General features: G+C 47.6%; 1 protein-coding gene across 3 annotated transcripts in view; it reads right to left on the bottom strand.

The window, feature by feature from the left end:
- The window catches only part of JAKMIP1 (janus kinase and microtubule interacting protein 1), a 128,848-nt gene that overhangs the window by 25,976 nt on the left and 82,812 nt on the right, over positions 1–20,060 (bottom strand). For all 3 annotated transcript variants that reach the window (XM_058546697.1, XM_058546698.1, XM_058546700.1), the window contains exons 3-5: positions 16,225–16,719; positions 1,969–2,178; positions 961–1,080 (exon numbers count right to left, since the gene is read on the bottom strand). In XM_058546697.1, coding sequence (XP_058402680.1) covers positions 961–1,080; positions 1,969–2,178; positions 16,225–16,719 — 825 coding nt within the window. The remainder of the gene's footprint in view (positions 1–960; positions 1,081–1,968; positions 2,179–16,224; positions 16,720–20,060) is intronic.

Below are 20,060 nucleotides of genomic sequence, written 5' to 3'. Positions count from 1 at the left end.
GATTTTTTAGCTCGTGAATACTTAAGTGAAAAGTGGAGACATAATATCAGATGTACAGGCTGACGAAAGCTATATAAAAAGATGCCTTTAAAAATACTGGAAGGAAATGAATTGATTTTGATCCTGTTAAAATTGTGACGAGATGGCACTTATTAATACTTTTCATGTCCCATGTTTTTCAATATTATATAGATATGCTTACTTTCATAATAAAATTTAGAATAAATAGAAATATTATGATGCATTTGTCAAGAAGTTTCTGTATTGACTACCACTACATAAAAATTAGTTTAACTGTTTACCCAGCAAATTTAAACAGTCAAAGAATTGCTATTTTTACTAGATTTATTTTTAACCAGAAGTCCATGTTCATTATTTTTTAAATTAGAAATAGGTAAACTTTTATGCAAAAGAAAGTAAAGAGATAAGCAAAATATACAAATTATCCATAGTCACACCACCTAAAACAACTTCTCATATCTAGGATGACAATGTATTTTTCTTCTGTAAACTGCTTTTACCATTTAATTTACTGTGAACAAATTTCCACGGCAATTGAATATGATCTATATCATCATTCTTAATGACAGCCTGCAGTTCACTGTATATACGTTCCATAATTATTTTGCCTAGTACTTGAGTGTTGAACAACTGGGTTTTTGTTTTGTTTTGTTTTGTTTTTGGTTGCTATTATACACAACACTGCAATGAACATCCTCTCCATACTTCTCACTGAACTTCAACCGTTTGCTCAGGATAAATTCCTGCAGAAACAAAGGGCAGTAACAGGTTTCTTCAATTAGTATGTTAGATTTTTAATCAGAAAGAAATTAGAAAGAAAGCAGAGAAAACCAGAAGGTCTCTGCATTAACTTTATGTTTAAGGCATGTTTTGCAGCCCCAGGGCCACTTCCTTGCATCCTACTAGGCACCATCTGTCTCTAGGGGGCTGATTACCAACCAGTTCATTCCTCTCATCTGCCAAGAGGGTATTTCTGTCTTCCAGCTTCCGTATCACCGAATTCAGTTCAGCAATTTTTAGTTGAAATCGCCGCACATCTCGCTCGTCCATATGCTGATCCTAAAAAAGAGTCAAGACACAAATGTACTTTGAAGCAGCTTAAATGACTCAAAGCACTCCACAGACCCTTCTTAGGAAATTCACAGGCCATAACAGGTGAGCTCCTCATCAGGAAGACCATACGCCATGCTGGGGCTCCCTGAAGTCAAGCAACACAGACAGCACCCCACGCCTGGCCAGTCATCTCAAAGGTGACGTGACTTCAAACCCTCCAATGGCTCCCAAACATCTGAAAGTGGTCTCTGGGGACCTTCACATTCAAGCCCCTGCCCACTGTGCATCTCTTATGAAGGCCCATCACAGATGTACCAGGACGCTCCTCAAGGGCAAGCACTGTGTCCACCTCACTCACCACTGAAAGGGCAGCACCTCATCTGGTGTGTGCACACAGCACACATGATAGACACTCAAACATTTAGTGAATGAATGAATGAATGAATGAATGCTGCTTGGTACCTGCTAAGTACCAAGCTATTGCCCCAAATGCCCCGTCTGCTGGCTAAGCTCCTACTCATCTTGCAGGACTCTGACTGTAAGTCAGGGCCTGTCTCCACTGGGTCCTTTTCTGTGCTCTTACTGTATCCACTGCAGCGATGTCTTCATTTCTTCCTTTTCAACTGAGCTCCAAGACCACTGGAGGCAAAAGCAGCCAGCTGTTCACCTCTATATTCCCAGTGCCTAGCACACAGTGAACGTCAGCAAATTTGGGGAGGAAGGGATAAGGGCAGGAAGGACGGACGGCCAGATGAATGGAAGGAAGGTGGGAGGGCGGGGCAGGGAAGGCAGGAAGGCAGGCAAGCTGTCTGGAAGAAGGACCAGTAGAAGGAAGGACAGGTGGGTGGTCAGCTCTGAGGCCCCAGTGCTTGCTTGAGCCACTGTCCCCCTCACCTGGATACCCATGAGCTCCGCCATGTCCCCTATCCCAGGTGGGAGCTCCCTCTTTGGACTGCTGTGGTACCGCTCAGCCTCTTTGACCTGGACCAGCTGCTCATCCAGAGCCTCTTTCTGAAGCAGCAGCTTCTGGGTCTGACCAGTCTGCACACCAAGTTCCTTCTCCAAGGCTAGAATCACACGATCTTTCCCTTTGATCTCATCCATCTGAAAATGAGAAAGAATAAGCAATTAATTGCAGGGGCTCGTGACCAGGGAAATCTCTCCCTTGCTGGCCTGAGCCCCAGGGAAAGGTTAAGCACTTCCACGGCCTCGGGTCAGCTGAACTCGAACTCGGTGGGTGAACTCGGGACACAGAGAGAGCAGCCCACAGCCCAGGCCCTGCTCCCCTGTCAGTGCCCCTGAGCACAGAGGAGCGGAGAGCTATGGGTTCAAGGACCTATAGAGTCAACCAGACACTTACCATTGAAATTTATCTATGCTGATGTTTCTCTCCCCTTAATGAAATAAAATAAAATCCTGACCCTACAGCCCCTCCAGCCACCCCCAACCCTGCAGCTAAGCTTCCTCCCGAGTTGGCTGATCTCCTTGCCTCCCACTCACTCCTCAGGCCTCTCCTATCTGGTCTCAGCCCCCACCCCTCCACCAAAACAGCTCTTGCTAAGGTCCCCAATGCTCTCCCGGCCCCCAGACCCACCATCCCTCTCACCAGCATCTGATACTGCTGCCCCTCCCGCCCTCCTCAACGACGTCTCAGTTTCTATCTTCCTTACAGACTTGCCTTGCCCTGGCTGCCATGAAAGTCTGGAGTTCCCAAGGCCTGGCCTCTTCCCGTCTGTATCCTCTCCCCCGGCAGCTGCGTCCTCACCTACGACATTAACACCCCCATATGCAGCTAACACTTCAACGTATTCCTCCAGCCCTGACTTCTTTCGGAGCCCCACAATCACAGAACTTGACATCTTTGCTGAGATCTCCAAGGGACCTCAGCCTCTCCATGTGCGCACCTCAGCGTAAGCCCCAGCCCACCCCGGCCCGGGCTCGCCCAGCATTCCCCAGCACAAACCAAGCAGAAAGAAGCTTGCGGAAGAGGAGGCTTTGGCCCCAGGCCATACACTTCAACTGTTTCTGGATACAAAGCCAACAGTTGGGAAACTGCCCCACCAGGGCACTGGACTGGTTGAATAGCATCGCCCACCGCCCCCCCTTCCAAATCCATGTCCTTCCTAGAACCTGAGAATGTGACCTCATTGGAAATAGGGTTGTTGTCACAGGTATAATTAATTAAGATGAGGTCACGCTGGCGTAGGGTGGGCCCTTATGACTGGTGACCTTCTAAGAGGAGAAGAGAGACAGACACACAGGGAGAAGGCCATGTGAAGATGGGGGCAGAGATGGGAGTGATGCAGCCACAGGCCAAGGAACATCAAGGACTGCCAGTAGCCACCTGAAGCTGGAAGAAGCAAGGAAGGATCCTCCCCTAGAGCCTTCAGAGAGAGCAAGGTCCTACGACACCTTGATTTCAGATTTCTGGCCTCCAAAACTGTGAGTGAATAAATTTCTGTCGTGTTAAGTCCCCCAGTTTATAGTACTTTGTTACAGCAGCCCTAGCAAACTAATACAGGCCTTTGCAGAGAAAACTTCTCAAGCACTAGAGTTTCATTAATTGACAAAAATCACAATCGTTTCAGCTACAGTGATTACTTTATCATCATGGGATTTAGGAATAAATTCTATTTGAGATAAGGTACACACAAAAAGTTCTGAAAAGAACACTACTGCTTTAGCAAGGATGGTTTCAACAAAATCCCCTGTGGGTAGTCTATTGATGTAATATCTGTGGCATTATTTGGTCAACCTACGTGTGTGTGCCCACTGTCCATTGCTCTGGCCAGCAGGCCAGTATGTAAGGCAATGCAACACAGACACAACCTTGACTACCCAATGGAAGAGCTAGAGCCATCTGATATAAAGCAACTTGGCACAGAGGAAAAAGCACCGTGTGAGGAGTAAGAAGTTATGGACTGGAGACTAAGCTCTCACCAGCGAGCCGTGTGACCTCTGGCAAGTCACGAAACCTCTCTACGCCTCAGGTTCCTCACGCATAAAATGAGGATGTAGGAATGTCCACCCAAAAGGGGAGCTGTGAGGACTGAATGGGACAGCAGAGACAAGCAGGCTGAGGAGCAAGGCTCCTGGGCCCAGGCCGCTGGTGCCATCCCTGACCCCACCACTTACTGGCTCCATCACCTTGCTCAAGTTTCCCGATTTCTGCCCATGCCTCGGTGTTCTCATCCGTGAAATGGGGAAATTAATAGTAGTACATAACTACCAGGGATATTGTGAGGATTAAATGCATTAACACATGGAAAGTGCCTGGCACATAGCAGGCATTCAATAAACGTTAGCTCTAATTATAATTCTTGCATGGCACACAGTAGGTGTCAATAAACACTAGTTCCTGTCCTTCCTAGACTTTTGTCTCCTTTAGGTATTCAAATATTGAGGAAACGAATGAATGAATACTGTAGTGGTTTGAACTGTGGTCCCTAAAAAGATATGTCCCCATCGGAACTCCAGAGACCTGTGAATGTGACCTTATTTGGGAAAAGGGTCTTCGCAGATGTAATTAAGTTAAAGATTGTAAAATGAGGAGATAATCCTGGATTAACAGGGTGGGTCCTAAATCCAATGACAAGTATCCTTATAAGAAGAGAAGACATAGACAGAAGAGGAGAAACAGAGGAAGAGGCCATGTGAAGAGGGGGAAAGAGATTGGAGCGATGCAGCCACAAGCCACGGGACGCCTGGGGCCACCAGAAGCTGGCAGAGCAAGGAAGGATCCTCCCAAGAGCCTTCAGAGGGGGACGGCCCTGCCCACACCTTGATTTTGGACTTCTAGCTTCCAGAACTGTAAGAGAATAATTTCTGCTGTTTTAAGCCACCAAGTTTGTGGTCATCTGTTAAGGCAGCCCCAGGAAACTAATACAAATGTCCTTCTCACTCAGCACACTCCCAGAGTGTCATAAACTAAAGTTGATTGCAATCTGAAACTCTCACTTCAGAATCACACACCTTGAATTCAGCAGACCGCCACAGCAGAGCACTGGGTAGAGCCTGGCTCCAGCTGCAGAGAGAAGCAAGCTCACATCCCAGCCCCCACTGGCTGTGTGACCGTGGGCAGTCACCTCTGTGACTTAGCCTCAGCCTCTGTAAAGTGGGGACACTGAGAGCACTCTAGAACCTACCCTGTCTGTCCAATTGCGGAGAGATTTAGATCAACCACAGAAAGAACTTAGCACAGAGCCTGGCATATTATAAGCATGTGATCAATGTTAATTGCCACCATGAATATATTTTAGTTCCTGGTTAACAGCAGGCTATCTCATTTAAACAGCAGAGCATTCAAAACTGATAAAATACAATTGAGATTATAGAAGGAGGGAGATAGTACCCCCCAAATCCAGACTGCAAGCGTTTCAAACCAAGTCCTACAGTTCTGACAAGTTCCTTGAGTCGCCTTTCTTTGGAAGAAAAAAGGATGCTCTCGTTCCCTCCACATCCCCAGCCTGTCCCTGGACAGTCTCCTGGATCTCCAGCCACGGGCGCGCCTGGTGCTTTCTCTCCCGAAGCAGCTGCAGAACACGCCCGCTGCTCCCCCTAGTGATGATCCATCAGCAGCTCTCAGCCTTGGCCAAATCCTCAGAGCCCCACCTCACTGCAGGGGAGAATCCTTAACCACGCAGAAAACATTGTTGCCACTGCAGACGTCAATCCAGAAGCAATAAGAATTACATGAAAAGAGTTCATTAATTTAAACCACTCAAACGTGCTTTCATTAATTCAACAAATTCTGAGCCGAGCACCATCAATGGGTGTGGGGAAACTCGGTGCATAAAACAGATCAGAGTCCCTGCCCTCAGAGCTTCCCTTCTAGAGAGGGAGGTAGCCAAACACATAATAAATAAGTCAACACTTTAGCAGATCAGAAAGTGATTACTGCTAGGAGAAAAAAATAAAGCAAAGGGAATCAGTGGTGCCAGTTAGGGAGAGTTGCAAGTTCACAGGTAGGGTTCCAGTTTGTCCCCCTCAGCATCCCAGCCGCACACTTCTTGCTTTGCTCTGGAGCCCAGAAGTGAAGCCCCCCCCGACCACATGACACTAGCTCCCCAGCAAAAAGCAGCAGCGTCTCAAGCAAGACATCTCTGGAACCCCAAATTCTCAACCTAGAAAAGCACCAATGCCCCACTTATCCCAGTCAGTGAGCAGGGGGCTTACACCCCATCACATGGAGAATGTTCCTAGAAAACAGTCTCCACTAGCAGAGACAACATCCCAGAACAGATGGACAATGTGGAATATATTCTGGGGCCAACACTTTCTAGTCTGTTATATTTCCCCAGCCAGAGTCCTGAGGTCCAAGGTCAGGAGACTTGCCAAGTTCACAGAGCCAATGGCAGGAATTCTATTTGTTGACTTGCTGTCTGGCTCCCAGGCTGGGCTCTTAGTGATCTTGTGCCCCCGTCCTCAGGACCCCACTGAAGCAGCCAGTCTCTGACACTGAGCATCCCCAAACCACGTCACCTGAGTCTGTGGGACGCTCCTCAGCGTCCTCCCTGCACCCATTTCCCCTTCGCCCACACTCCCAGTCTCAGCGTGTGGTTAGGAGAGGGGTGGCACTGAGACACTGCAAGTTCCCAGGGCAGGCCCTGACTGGCTCACCACCTGCATGTCCCACCTCCGACAGTAACTGGTTTGAGCGTGGATACATGACCCAATCAAAGCCAATGGCCTGAAGAGGGCTCACCAGGACCCTCTTGTTTTCCTTAAAAGCTAAGAAAGAGAGTCTCCCACTGTCTCTGGACTGTGTCATGTGAGGATGTGGGGTCTGGCACAGTGGCAACATCTCACCAGCACAACTCGAGAGCCCGGAGCCTGAGGATGAGGCAGCATGAAGCAGGGCGAGCCTGAGAAACCTGGATCCTGGGTGACATCGTTAGTGCCACTGGACCCGTAATCCTACGACTTCTGTTACGAGAGCTGACAGCCTGTCACTTTCTGTCACCTGCAACCAAAAGACCCTAACTGACACAGAGTTTGAGGGAAAGGACATGAACTAGACGATGGCTGTCACGTCTTTGTTACATGCTCGTGTGAGCTCAGTGCCACATTTGTACTGAAGAGACCCTCAAAGTAGACATTATTACCCATTTTACAGATAAGCTTGAGGCCAAGAGAGGTGAACGTGCCCATTCTCTCATTAGCAGCAGAACGGTGATTCACACTTGGGTCAGCCTTTCCAAAGCCCTGGCTATCCCCTCTCTCTGCCCCGTAGCAACAGAATCTAATCACTTCTCAGCAGTCACATCCACCAGGACATCATCTCCATGAAAACCTTAGTTTAGCCAGCTCCAAACGAGCCCACAGATCTGTGAATAATTTTGTTAGCTCCACTTCACTGCAAAGTTTGGGGAATCAAAGAATGCAGCAGAGGCTGCTATCCCAACAGCCATTCTCACTCTCCTCCTCGGTACCCGTAGTCAGTGTATAGTGTACCCCAAAGCTTCATGTCTATCCAGCAAGTCAGAGTGTGATCTTATTTGGAAATAGTCTTTGCAGATGTAATTAAGATGACATCACACCAGATTAGGGTGGGCCCGAGAGCCACTGACTGGTGTCCTTACGAGAAGAGGACCAGACACAGACACACAGGGGAGGAGAAGGCCACTGGAGGCAGAGACTGGGGCGACGCAGCTAGGCCGAGGAGCACCAGGGATTGCCGGCAACCACCAGGAGCGGGGAGAGGCAAGAACCAGCTCCCCACTGGAGCCCTCAGGGGGGGCCTGGTCCTGCCAACACCTCGATTTCAGACTTCCAGCCTCCCGAACTGTGAGAGAATCAAGTCCTGTTGTTTTAAGCCACTGAGTTTGCGGGCGTCTGTTACGGCAGCCCTAGGAAACCAACAGTAGCACCCCGGGGTTTAGCGGGAGCTGCTGTGCTCTCAGAAGGACTACGTTTCCCAGCCCCTCTCGCAGCTGGGCGAGGCTGAGCGTGTTCTGACCAAAGAGGTGAAAGTCGAAGAGTATGGAACTTCCAAAAAGAAAAGTGCTCTTAAACGAGGACCCCGCACCCTGCTGCCTCTGCCCTGCTACCGCCAGGCTGAGATGAAGATGTGATGGCTGGTGCTCCATGGGACTGAGGGACCATGAGGGTCAGGGCCACAGCCCAGAGTCCCTTCAGAGTGGATAAAGCTGGGAGGCCTGTGTCCCTCCCTCCTCTGTGGAGCCCCGCAGCGGCCCTTTCTAGACTTTGTACCTGAGAGAGAAATAACTTCCAGAATCTAAGCCCCTGTGTACTGGGGGAGTCTTCCGTTACACGCAACCAGATCTAACCCTAACAGGTCTAAGGAGTGATCCAGAAACTGGCGAGTTCCTGCCCCGTGCTGACCATCACTGCCCTTTCCTATTGCTTTTTTCTTAGGCGGCATGTTAAAGGTGTAAGCGGAAGTCTGAGAGCCTTCCTGCATTTCTAATCCAATCCAGCTGACAAAGAAACGGAATGCAGCCCACCTTCCAAGCACGTTGCCATGAGCAACAGGCTTGCCTGGGAGTGACATTTATCACAGGGGGATAAAGGGAGAAACGGGCATTTGTTCTTTCACTCTATTCTCCTACACAGGTCATTTTAAGTAAAAACCACACACACACTGAGAATACCTGAATTGGGGATATTTCTATTTGCTGCTGAAATGGAAACAGACACCAAATCCTTTGTACATTTTAAATTAAGCTTAGTCTCTTGTGCAAATACTTGGGCTTTTTTCCCCCATTTTATCTACCTTAAATATAAGTTTTTCCTGTACCAGGGGAACATATTCTGCAGGTCTCCTATTGCAGAAACCACGAGCTGCCACTAGATCCTTTAGTTCACTTAATTCTCACAACCCTGGGGCAGATATGGAATTATCCCCATTTTATAGATGAGGCCCCAGAGGCTGAGAGATGGTAAGCAACTTGATTGGGGTCACACAGCAAACAAGTGGGAGAGTCTGGACTCACCCAGGGCAGACTTCCTCTAAAGGCTTCTCTTCCCACTATGGGATAACATCTCCCGTAAACACACATACACACAGGAAGAGAAAAGAGACTGGAGAATACTTCTGAGTACTCAGTACTGGTATGTGCTTAGGTTTTCTATAAATTAGAAATTTACCATCAGCACATCTCTTCTGTCATTCCTGGTACTGGATGGTTAGGATGTGAACTGATGCTCTGCCACTGAAGGGGTGGCCAGTCTAGAGCTGGACAGCTGGATGGGGACTTCAAAAGGACACCTGGTCACTCCGCTTCCAGTGCTCAAATCTCTTACAGCAGCGTCTCCCACAGAGGGCCCCCAGCGTCTACTTACACACTCCCCACACTGGGGCACTCACTACCTCCCCAGGAAGCTTACAGCTCTACCCTCTGGAGCCTTTGGAATCTCAAAGTCTTTCAGATATTGAGGGTAGGGAATGAATGAATGTGACCGCTAACGAAAAGGAAAAGAAAAAGAAGAAAGAAGCTCCTGCCCCCAGGAAACACTCTCAGTGCTGCCATCCTAGCATCCCACCCCTTGCCCTCTAGCGCGCTCACCTGAAAAGCCTGTTCCAGGCGTGGTGGGATCTCAGCCAGCCCAGGGCCTGGCACCCAGAGGAGCCTGGTACTGTCCATGAGTGAGTGACCAGACTGGGGCACAGGGACTCTCTGCTCTTTGAAGTCACTCACCTTCCCTAGACCTGCTTCCTGTTCCACAAAACGAGACCGTGGGCAAAGAACCACTTTCTGCAAATGGAAATGTGTACAGAAACCAATAGAACCGGAAAAGTCCCTCTGCAGTGGCAGGGGTAAGGGACCTGAGCCCCTGCTCTGCCACGCGTCCTCCCCTCCCCCCAGCCACATGCCCTGTCCTATTCCTTCGGGGCTCCAAGGAGCTCTGCAGAGGACAGTTTAATGACCACTGTGAGGACATTTTGTGTTGTGCCAGCTCTGAGAGTCCATAGGAAGAAAAGACAAAATATAAGCAAAATGCCTTCTTCATTATTCTGTCACCCAAGCCCTTTGTGCACACCGTGATGTGGTCCACAGGGGGACAAGCCCCCTTTGAAATGTGTCTTCGACCACAAGTCATCGGAAGGCAGGATACTGCTTGTAGCTACATGCATAAGAAGTGGAAATAGTCACTCCAAATTCAGTGGGCAGGAGGCTGGGAGCGGACAGGAGGCCTCACTTATACCTGGGAAGTTTCCATGCATCGACTGTGCGGTGGGTACACAGCTGTTCATTATCTCAGCTACTCTTGCCAGAAATACTTCATAATTTTAAAACTTTTGTTAAATGGAAGAAAATAAAATCTCCAGTACTTGACAATGGCAGGTCCAACTGTATCTTCATTTCATATTTTACTGGGAATCCAAGTATCAAACATCACCACGGCTATTTTAGAGTTATGGTAAAAATGATCACACCATGCTCCTTACCTCCAGTGCTTTCCCCTCTGCACGGAATGCCCTACTGTCACCTGACAAACTCCTACCCATCCTTCAAACCCAGCTCAGACCTCACTTTCTCTGTGAAATGACTCTTGGATCCACACACTGGAGTCACCACATCTTCTTTGCTGCCTTTTGGGCTTGCATGGTCCTATCACTGAACCCATCCCCCACACCATAATAATTTGTTCACACTCCTGTTGCCTGCTTGACTATCAGCTCTTTGCTGTCTAGGACTTCATCTTATTTTACCCCATAGCCCTGGTGCCTTGGCCAGTGCTGGAACTCAGGTAAATAAATCTTCAATGAGGGGGATCTGTCCCGCCCACAACTCCTCTCGCTAGGGCCATTTTGACTGAGAGCAATTTCATCACTGCAGGTGTTGTTTATAGTATCACGGTTTCATTTTTTTTTTTCAGTCCTTTTTATTGCTGAATAGCATTCCATTATATGGATATACCACACCTTATCCATTCACCAACTGATGGACATTTGGGTTGTTTCCACTTAATTTTCACTATTATGAATTCTGCTGCTGTGATCACACACAAGTCTTTACGTAGACATGTGTTTTCATTTCTCTTGGGTATATACCTAGGAGTGGAACTGCTGGGTCAGTAGGTAAATTTATCTTTTAAGAAACTGCCAAATCATTTTCCCAACTGGCCGCTCCATTTTCAAGTCCCGCCAGCACAGTCTGGGGGTTCCAGTGCTCCACATCCTTGCCAATGTTTGTCATTGTCTGTGTTTTTTATTACAGCCATTCTAGTGGGTGTGAAATGGAATCTAGTTGTAATTTTGTGTTTCCCTGATGATCAATAGGTTGAGCATCTTTTCATATGTTTATTATTAAGTTTTCTCTTTTTGAAGTACTCTTTCAAGACTTTGCCCATTTTTTGAGTTATTTTTCTTATTGTTTTATAGTAGTTTTTACAATCTGGATACAAGTTCTTTAGGCTATGTATTGAAAATATATTCTCCCAATCTGTACTTTGCCTTTTCTCTCTTTTATTAGTGCCTTTGATAAACAAAATTTCTTTTTTAAATGTTTGATGTACAACCTTTTCTGAAGAGTGCATTTATAGGAACAGTATATTTGCGTCTTGAGAAATATTTACCTGCCCTAAGACCGTGAAAATATTGCTGTTTTCTTCTAATAGCTTCACTGTTTTACTTTTTAACCTTTAGTTCTACGGCCCAGTTTGAATTCATCTTTGTGGATAGTACGATACAGGGGTGAATATTCCTGTTTTGTTTTGTTTTCTTACAGATATCCAACTACTTCAACACTCCTTACTGAAAGACCATCCTTTCCCTCCTGAACTGCAGTGGGATCTTTTCCCTAAACCAAGTGACCACATATGTACTGTTTCTGGACTCTTCTGTTCTGCTGACCTAGCCACCCGTCCTGCAGCCTGTCTTGATCGCTGCAGCTTTGCAGTAAGCTCTGTTATACAGCAGTGTGAGACCTCCAATTTTTTTCTTCTTCAGAGTTGTGATTCCAGGTCTTTTAAATTTATATATCAAATTTAGAATCTGCTTGCCAATGTCTATAAAAAAAGTCTGTTGGGATTTTGATAGGGACTGCATCGAATCTATAGATCAATTATGGAAGAACTAAGATCCATACCAGGTCTTCTACTTCATGAAAATGGTATCTCTCTCCATTTAAGCCTCTTTTATTTTTTCTCAGCAGTGTTTTGTAGTTTTCAGAGTAGAAATTTTACATAACTTTCATTAGATTTATTCCTAGGTATTTGAAATTTTTGGTGGTCTATATGTAAATGGTGTTTTTTAAAGTTTCATTTTCCAATTGTTCATTGCTAGTGTATAGAAACAGTTTATTGTTGTGTATTTACCTTCTATCTAGAGACTGACAAATTCACTAATTCTAATAGTTTGTAGAGTCTCTTGGACTTTCCACATCACAATTAAAGCATCTACAAATAAAGACAGTCTTCCTTCCCTTTTTTCCAAATCTTTAAAACTTTTATTTCTTTTTATTGTCTTTTGTATTTGAGGTATTAGCCAGCGCTTTGCTGAACAGAAGTGGTGCTAGTAGACATCGTTTTGTCCTTGAATTCAGTGGGAAATGTTCAATATCTCATCATTACATAGATTGTTAGTAGATTTCTGATGGAACCCTTTATCAGATTAGGGGAAATTCCATTCTATTGAGAGTTTATATCATGAAGTTGAATTTTTTTGTTGTTTTGTTTTTGTGAGATCAGCCCTCTGCTAACATCTGCCAATCCTTTTTTTTTTTTTTTTTGCTGAGGAAGATTGGCCCTGGGCTAACATTCGTGCCCATCTTCCTCTACTTTATATGGGACGCTGCCACAGCATGGTTTGCCAAGCAGTGCATCGGTGCACACCCAGGATCTGAACCAGCGAACCCCAGTCTGCCACAGCAGAGCGTGCGCACTTAACTGCTTGTGCCACCAGGCCAGCCCCATGAAGTTGAATTTTATCAAGTGCTTTTTCTGCATCTATTAAGATGATTACATGGGCTTTTCTCCTTTATTACATGACTAGTTGAATTATATTCACTGATTTTAGAACAGTAAACCAATCTTTGTATTCCTAGAATAAACCCAACTTGGTCATGGTTTATTAGTCTTTCTATATATTGCTGGACTTGATTTGATAATACCTTATTTAGTACATACTCTCGTCTCTATGTCCACAACAGATAATCTAAAAATGTTCTTTTCTTATAATATCATTGCTTTGGGATCAAAGTTATGCTGGCTTCATAAAATGAGTTAGAATATGTTCCCTATTTCTCAATTTTCTGGAAGAGTTTGTGTAGAATTAGTTTTATTTCTTTCTTAAATATTTGGAAGAATTTACCTGTGAAGCCATCTGGGTCTGGGATTTTCTTCATGGGAAAATTATTAATTAAAGACTTAATTTCTTTTTTTTTGTTTGTTTATTGCAGTAACATTGGTTTATAACATCGTATAAATTTCAGGTGTACATCATTATACTTCTATTTCTGCATAGATTACATCATGTTCACCACCCTAATACTAATTACAACCCATCACCACACACATGTGCTGAATTATCCCTTTCGCCCTTCTCCCTCCCCCCTTCCCCTCTGGTAACCACCAATCCAATCTCTGTCTCTATGTGTTTGTTTATTGTTGTTATTATCTACTATTTAATAAAGGAAATCATATAGTATTTGACCTTCTCCCTCTGACTTATTTCACTTTGCATAATACCCTCACAATTGGGAGAAGATATTTGCAAACCATACATCTGATAAGGGGTTAATCTCCAAAATATATAAAGAACTCATGCATCTCAACAACAAAAAAACTAACAACTCAATTAAAAAATGGGCAAAAGACGTGAACAGACATTTCTCCAAAGAAGATATACAGATGGCCAACAGACACATGAAAAGATGTACAAAATCATTAACTATCAGGGAAATGCAAATCAAAACTACAATGAGATATCACCTCACGCCCATCAGAATGGCTATAATTAACAAGACAGGAAACAACATGTGTTGTTGTGGAGAGAAGGGAACTCTCATACACTGCTGGTGGGAGTGCAAACTGGTGCAGCCACTATGGAAAACAGTATGGAGATTCCTTAAAAAATCAAGGCTAGAACTACCATATGATCCAGCTATTCCACTGCTGGGTATTTATCCAAAGAACTTGAAAACACCAATGCATAAAGATACATGCACCCCTGTGTTCATTGCAGCGTTATTCACAATAGCCAAGACACAATTTCTTTAGTAGCTATAGGACTACTCAGATTTTCTATTTCTTGTAGTGTCAATTTTGGTAAGTTGTACTTGTTCAAGGAATATGCCCATTTCATCTAAGTTTCAAGTTTATTGGCATATGCCATTCATAATGTACTTTTATTGTCATTTGAATGTCTGTAAGAGCTGTAGTATTTCTCCTTTTACATTTTTTATATTGGGGACTTAAAGTCTCTTTTTCCCTTCATCAGTACTGCTAGCGGTTTATCAATTTATCAACTTTGACTTTTGAATGTGTTGATATTCTTTATTGATTTTACTTCAGAGATTCTTGCTCTATGATTTCCTTCATTCTATTTTCTTGGAGTTGAATTTGCTGTTCTTTCTTTCTTCTCTATTTTCTTGGAGTTGAATTTGCTGTTCTTTTCTTTCTTCTTGAGATGGAAGCTAAGATGTCTGATTTTCAGCGTTTCTTCTTTCTGTCTAAAATTTGTTTTGCTCTAAGGACTGATCTAATTGCCACCCACAAATTTTGAAACGTGGTCTATTGTGATAAAGGTGTGTTGTGTCCCCTTGAAAAGTACAGTGTTCTGCCACTGCTAAAAGACTGTATTCTGTCAGTTCAGTTCCAGTGGGCTAACTGTGTGGTCCCGGCCTTGTGTCTCCTGACCCATTTCGTGTCCACACGCTCCACCACTTGCTGAGACAGGTGTGCTATCCTGACTACAACTGTGGACTTATCTGTGTCTCCTTTTACTTTTGATAACGTTTTCCTTTTACACATTTTAAAGTTTCATTATTAAGTGCATTCCTATTGACTTGACCCCTTTATTATTAAGAACTGTCCCCACTTGTCTTTAGTATTACTTCTTGCCTTCATGTCTTTGACATTAATACCCCAGACCAGCCTTCCTTTGGTTAGTGTCTGGATGATGCATCTTTTTCCATCCTTTCACGTTCAAGCTAACTGTGTCCTCACAATTGAGATGTATCTCTAGGAAACACCCCTGTTGCTGTTGCTGACTCCAGCCTGATAGCTTAGCTTACTTGGTCTTTGGCCTCCTCACCACACAGGTTCACAGTCTGCCAAACGTCTTGAGGGGCAGACTGGTTGTGTGTTGCACCCCCTCCCTGCAGCGAGTTTTATCTCTAAGTACAGTGGCTCTGGAGATTTCGCTCTGCCTTTCCATGCCCACTCCCTGGCCTCCCACATTACCCCAGAGCTCAAGGAAGAGTCTACCGGGCAAGCTGGCCTACGTTTGGGCTCCTCTAGCTTCCCAGCTGTCATGCCGACACTGAGGGACGCCAGAACGCCCACTCACCTCTCCAACCCCCAGTGGAGTCTCTGCTCAGGGAAGCCCAACCCCCAGCCCACACCCAGGGTCAGTAAATGGCCCCCAGGGAAGAAAGTGGCGGGCAATCGTCAGCTTGCCTGGAAAGGGCTCTTTCCCCTTCCCTCTGAAATTGTAGTTCTTCTAGACCTCACAGCTTCCACAGCCCTCCCATCTTTAAGATTATGACTGCTTACAATTTATGTTTTTCCCTAGTTGCAGCAACAGGATGGCTGCCCTGTCCAGACCCACCACATCTTACTGTAGGGGTAAGTCTTCTCCTGGTCTATTAATTAAATGAATAAATAAATGCCCAGCACTTTGATATGCTATCCCAGTCCTTTCTTACAACAACCCTGCCTCTTATCTCGTCACCTCATTTTACAGATGAGAAACTTGTGCTTCTGAGGGTTTGGTGATCTACCAAGGCTCACACACCTGGTGAGGAGAGACCTGCGCCCAAAGCCTACTTCCACACGTCGAACGGCAGGGACTCTGCTGGGAGCCCAGAGCCTAGAACGATGCGTGGAGCACAGCCGGACCTTAATACCCCGCCTTGACTGCTCCGGAGCAGGAAGGAAGGATGCGTGCGTGCAGGCAAGAGTGTGTGCGAGCAGAAAAGGGTGCGCACACGGGAGCGGGGCAGGGGCGCGGGAGGCACGTACCAGCCTGCGGATGTCGCGCTCGCACTCGCGCTTGATGCGGTGCACCTCGTCCTGGTGTGCCTGGTAGGCGGCGCGCAGGTCGGCCGCCTTGGTCTTGTCGGCCTGCATGCAGTTGCTGAGCGCCTCCTCGGCCTGCTTGCGCGCCGCCTTGAGCTCCAGGATCTCCTGCTGCAGCCGCAGGCGCTCGCCGTCGAAGGCCCTGCGCGCCTCCTCGCGCGCCTCGGCCAGCAGCGCCGTCTTGACCTTGTCGGCCGCGCCATCGCGCAGCACGGTCAGCGTGGCCTGCAGGCGCTGCAGCTCGCCCTCCTTGATCTTGGCCGTGCGCGCCGCCTCCTGCTCGTGCTGCCGGATGAGCACCTCGCGCAGCGCCTGCAGCTCCTTGGTCTTCTCCTCGTGCAGCTTGGCCCTGAGCTCCGAGATGTAGGCCGTGTGCCGCCGCTGCTCCTGCTCGCGCTCCAGCTTGGCCTCCTGCAGCCGCTCGCGCAGTTTGCCCACCTGCGGCGGAGAGAGTCGGTCAGGGCCAGGGCCAGGGCCAGGGCTGGGGGAAAGGGCCATGCTGACACCACCTCCCCACGCCCCTTCGTGTGTGACAGGCCCGAGACCCTCCCCAGATCCCACACTCCAGTTTCCCTCCCACCACCCCCACAGTCCTGATGCTCATCAGCCCCACCCAGAATCCTTCCTACTGTTGTCTTGAGCTTTTCCCCGGAGGTAGAAAAACATCTGAAGACATTGGAGAGGAGAGTCAAGGCTTTGACGTCCCCTCCAATTCAGAGATTCACGAGGAAAGAATTTATCAGTCACAAGACACACGGGCAGAAATCATCTCTCACCAAAGCTGAACAACTTTTAAACTAGAAATACATCTCCAGCACCCATGCATTGGACTCTGGAGTTAGAGGAGACGGAGCAGGTGGAGGGAGAGAGCGGCAGGGGGAGGGGGTGCCATCATGGTGGAGCTGCCGCCTCGCCTGGCCCTGGGGAGCCAGTGCATCCCCCACATCAACCTCTCACAGCCCCAGCAAGGTAAGTCTCTGTTTCACCACAAGGCAGGCGAGGCTCAGAGGTGCTCCAGTGACCTGCCCGGGCTGAGGGGCTGCCAAAGGGCAGAGCTAGGCTTCACCCCAGGCGCCTGGCCCCGGAGCCGGGGTCCCACAGATGCCAGGCTGCCAACCCGCCTGAGGGTATTCCTCTAATCGGCAAACAATTTAAAACATGATTTGTAAAAGGTGCCAAGGGAGTATTTTCTTAAAACACTCCAAAATGCTTTATTCAGCCTTTTCATTTCAAATATCGCATAATACACACATCCACAGGAACCCTTTACAGTCCATTTGTTTTCTGAATAATCTCAGTCTCCGAAGAACAGGAACAAATCGTCTCTCACGGACAAGCTGCTTCGTGGAAGACGGGAACATACTCACCAGACCACACTGTGTAAAGCACACCAACATGCTGAAATTAATTTTAGGTGAGTTTTACAGTGTCGCCTGGGTGTTGATAAATCCTTACTTACAAGAGCAGGGAAAGAAGCAAATAAAACCAACCAGGCAAAGACACAAGATCAACATCTCCTTATATGAAACACTCGCATCACAGAACTGAAACAAGGACCGGTCAGTCTCAGGCCACCTCGCCCAAGGGCTGGAATCTTCTCCTAAAAGAAGCTGGAGTCTCTTCGTAAAGGACTGAGTACTAGGAAGCCAGATGTTAAATATGTAATCTGATTTCCCCAGCGAGGGACTAAACGCTCCGGGCATCGTCCTGTCTAGGAGGCAACACTGTCCTGACTTTCCGGGTCAGTGTTGACAGTGATTGGGAGGCAGAAGGATGGGAGCCAGTCACACCCTGAATCTGCACCGAAGAGTGCGTTTCCCTTGGCAAATTACGGAACCTCAAGATGGTTAGTGCTACGTGTCAACTTGGCAGAGTCACAGTACCAGGTCATTTGACCAAACACCAATCTAGGTGTTGCTGTGAAGGTGCTTTTTTAGATGGGATTAACATTTAAATCAGTAGACCTTGAGTAAAGCAGTAAATCAGTAGACCCTCCATAATGTGGGTGGGCCTCATCCAATCAGTTGAAGGCCTTAAGAGAAAAGACTGAGGCTCCCCGATGAGGAAGGAATTCAGCCTCCAGACTGCCTTCAGACTCAAGACTGCAAGATCAGCTCTTGCTAGAATTTCCAGCCTGCCTGCCCCACAAATTTCAGATTTGTCAGCCTCCATAATCATGTGAGCCAACTTCTTAACTATATATATCAATCTCTCCTCTCTCTATATATATACATGTTGGTCCTGTTCCTCTCTGCAGAACCCTGACTATACCACCTCCTGGAGCTTCCTGTTCCTCTCCTGGGAAGCAGGGATGTCAGCAGCCGCCCCTGGAGGACTGTTGGGAGGAGGAGAGCTGAAAGTCGACGATGGATACAGGGAGTCTGTGGCTGCAGTCCTGAGTTTGCACATCTGTGTGAGCAAGGCCCCATGTGACTGAGCACAGGTAGAAAAGAAGGGAGGAATGAGGACAGGGTGAGCAGAGGTGTGTGCAAGGCAGCCTGGGAGAGGTCGGGCCTGCTCCCTAGGAGGGGCAGAGGGGCCAGCTGGACAGGCCAGGTGACACCCGTGTGTAGGGTGGGGATGCTAACAGAGGATGGGGCTGGGGCAGAAGGCCCTGCTGGGTCCCCCCGGCTCTGCCCAGAGGAGCCAAGGGTCGAGCCCGGGCGTCATGACCCAAGTGTAGCAGAGCGATGCTGGGGCAGGCCCCAGGGTGCACAGGGCACCCCTCCTTACTCCATCGAGCTGAGCAGGTCCACAAAAGCCACCCGGCACTTTACTCGCCAGACGCCTCCAAGCTACTCCCTAAGTCCAGCGGTACAGCCGGAGAGCGGGGCCCATACCAGCCGCTCCCCGGTTTTTGGGCTCTAAATGCAGCAGGAGCAAAATGACTGAGAGTGGGAACACACCCTCGGCAGAAGGGGGCTGGTGTGGAGAACTCTCGGGAGCCAGGACCACCCGCTGCTCCGACTGGAAGAGTGAAGTCAGCCTCCACCTGTCTCCTCCCGTCACACTCCTCATCGATCCATCAGCACTGTGTCTATTTCCAGCCTGGACCACTTCTCCCCACTCCCTGAGACCAGCCTGGTCCAGGCGCCCAGCAGCAGCCCTCCAGCAGACTAGCAATCACCTCCAACCAATCATCGCTCTGCTTCTGCCCCTGTGTACTTGTCCCTTCCATCCTCAGCAGCCAGCACAGCCTCTGAAAGCACACTTTAGATCTTTTCCTCCCATTGCTCAAGCCCTCCAAACCAGGGGGCACAGGCTAACTCTTCTGAGACCACTGTACATGTAGAGTGTTGAACAAGTAAGCAAGCGGATGGGGGATGGTGGGAGCCAGGTGCTCACTGCTGGCGTGGAGGACATGATCAGTGGGGGCGGGAGGCCAGAAGGCTCCAGGCGGTACTGGCTCAGTGCTGGGGACACTGGTAAGAACTCACGTTCCACTTAACAGAGATGTTCCATTCAGAATTATTTACAGATCCGTGTACATACACGGGTAGTACACACACACATTCCCTTGCTCTGTCAGCTGAGGCCTAGAAACAAGGAAACCCCAGCAACAGCGAGCACGCCCAGTGCCCAGATCTTGGTTTCCAATGCCATTCTCCAAGGAAAGGAACCAGGGCTCCTTGGAGAAATGGCTGGTTCTAGGAGCGGGGCAGTGAATATACAAGACGAGCCTGGAGCATCTTAGAGTGCCAGAAAGTAAGGGCCTGCTGGAGAATAAACTTGTAAATAAATCCCACAATGATGGGACATGTCAAGGGGACACAGGAGCC

Source organism: Diceros bicornis, chromosome 8 (assembly GCF_020826845.1).
Source record: "Diceros bicornis minor isolate mBicDic1 chromosome 8, mDicBic1.mat.cur, whole genome shotgun sequence".
In the NCBI taxonomy this organism is placed as follows: Eukaryota; Metazoa; Chordata; class Mammalia; order Perissodactyla; family Rhinocerotidae; genus Diceros; species Diceros bicornis.
The sequence above is the reverse complement of the archived record's forward strand: the minus strand, read 5'-3'. Positions and strand labels throughout refer to the sequence as shown.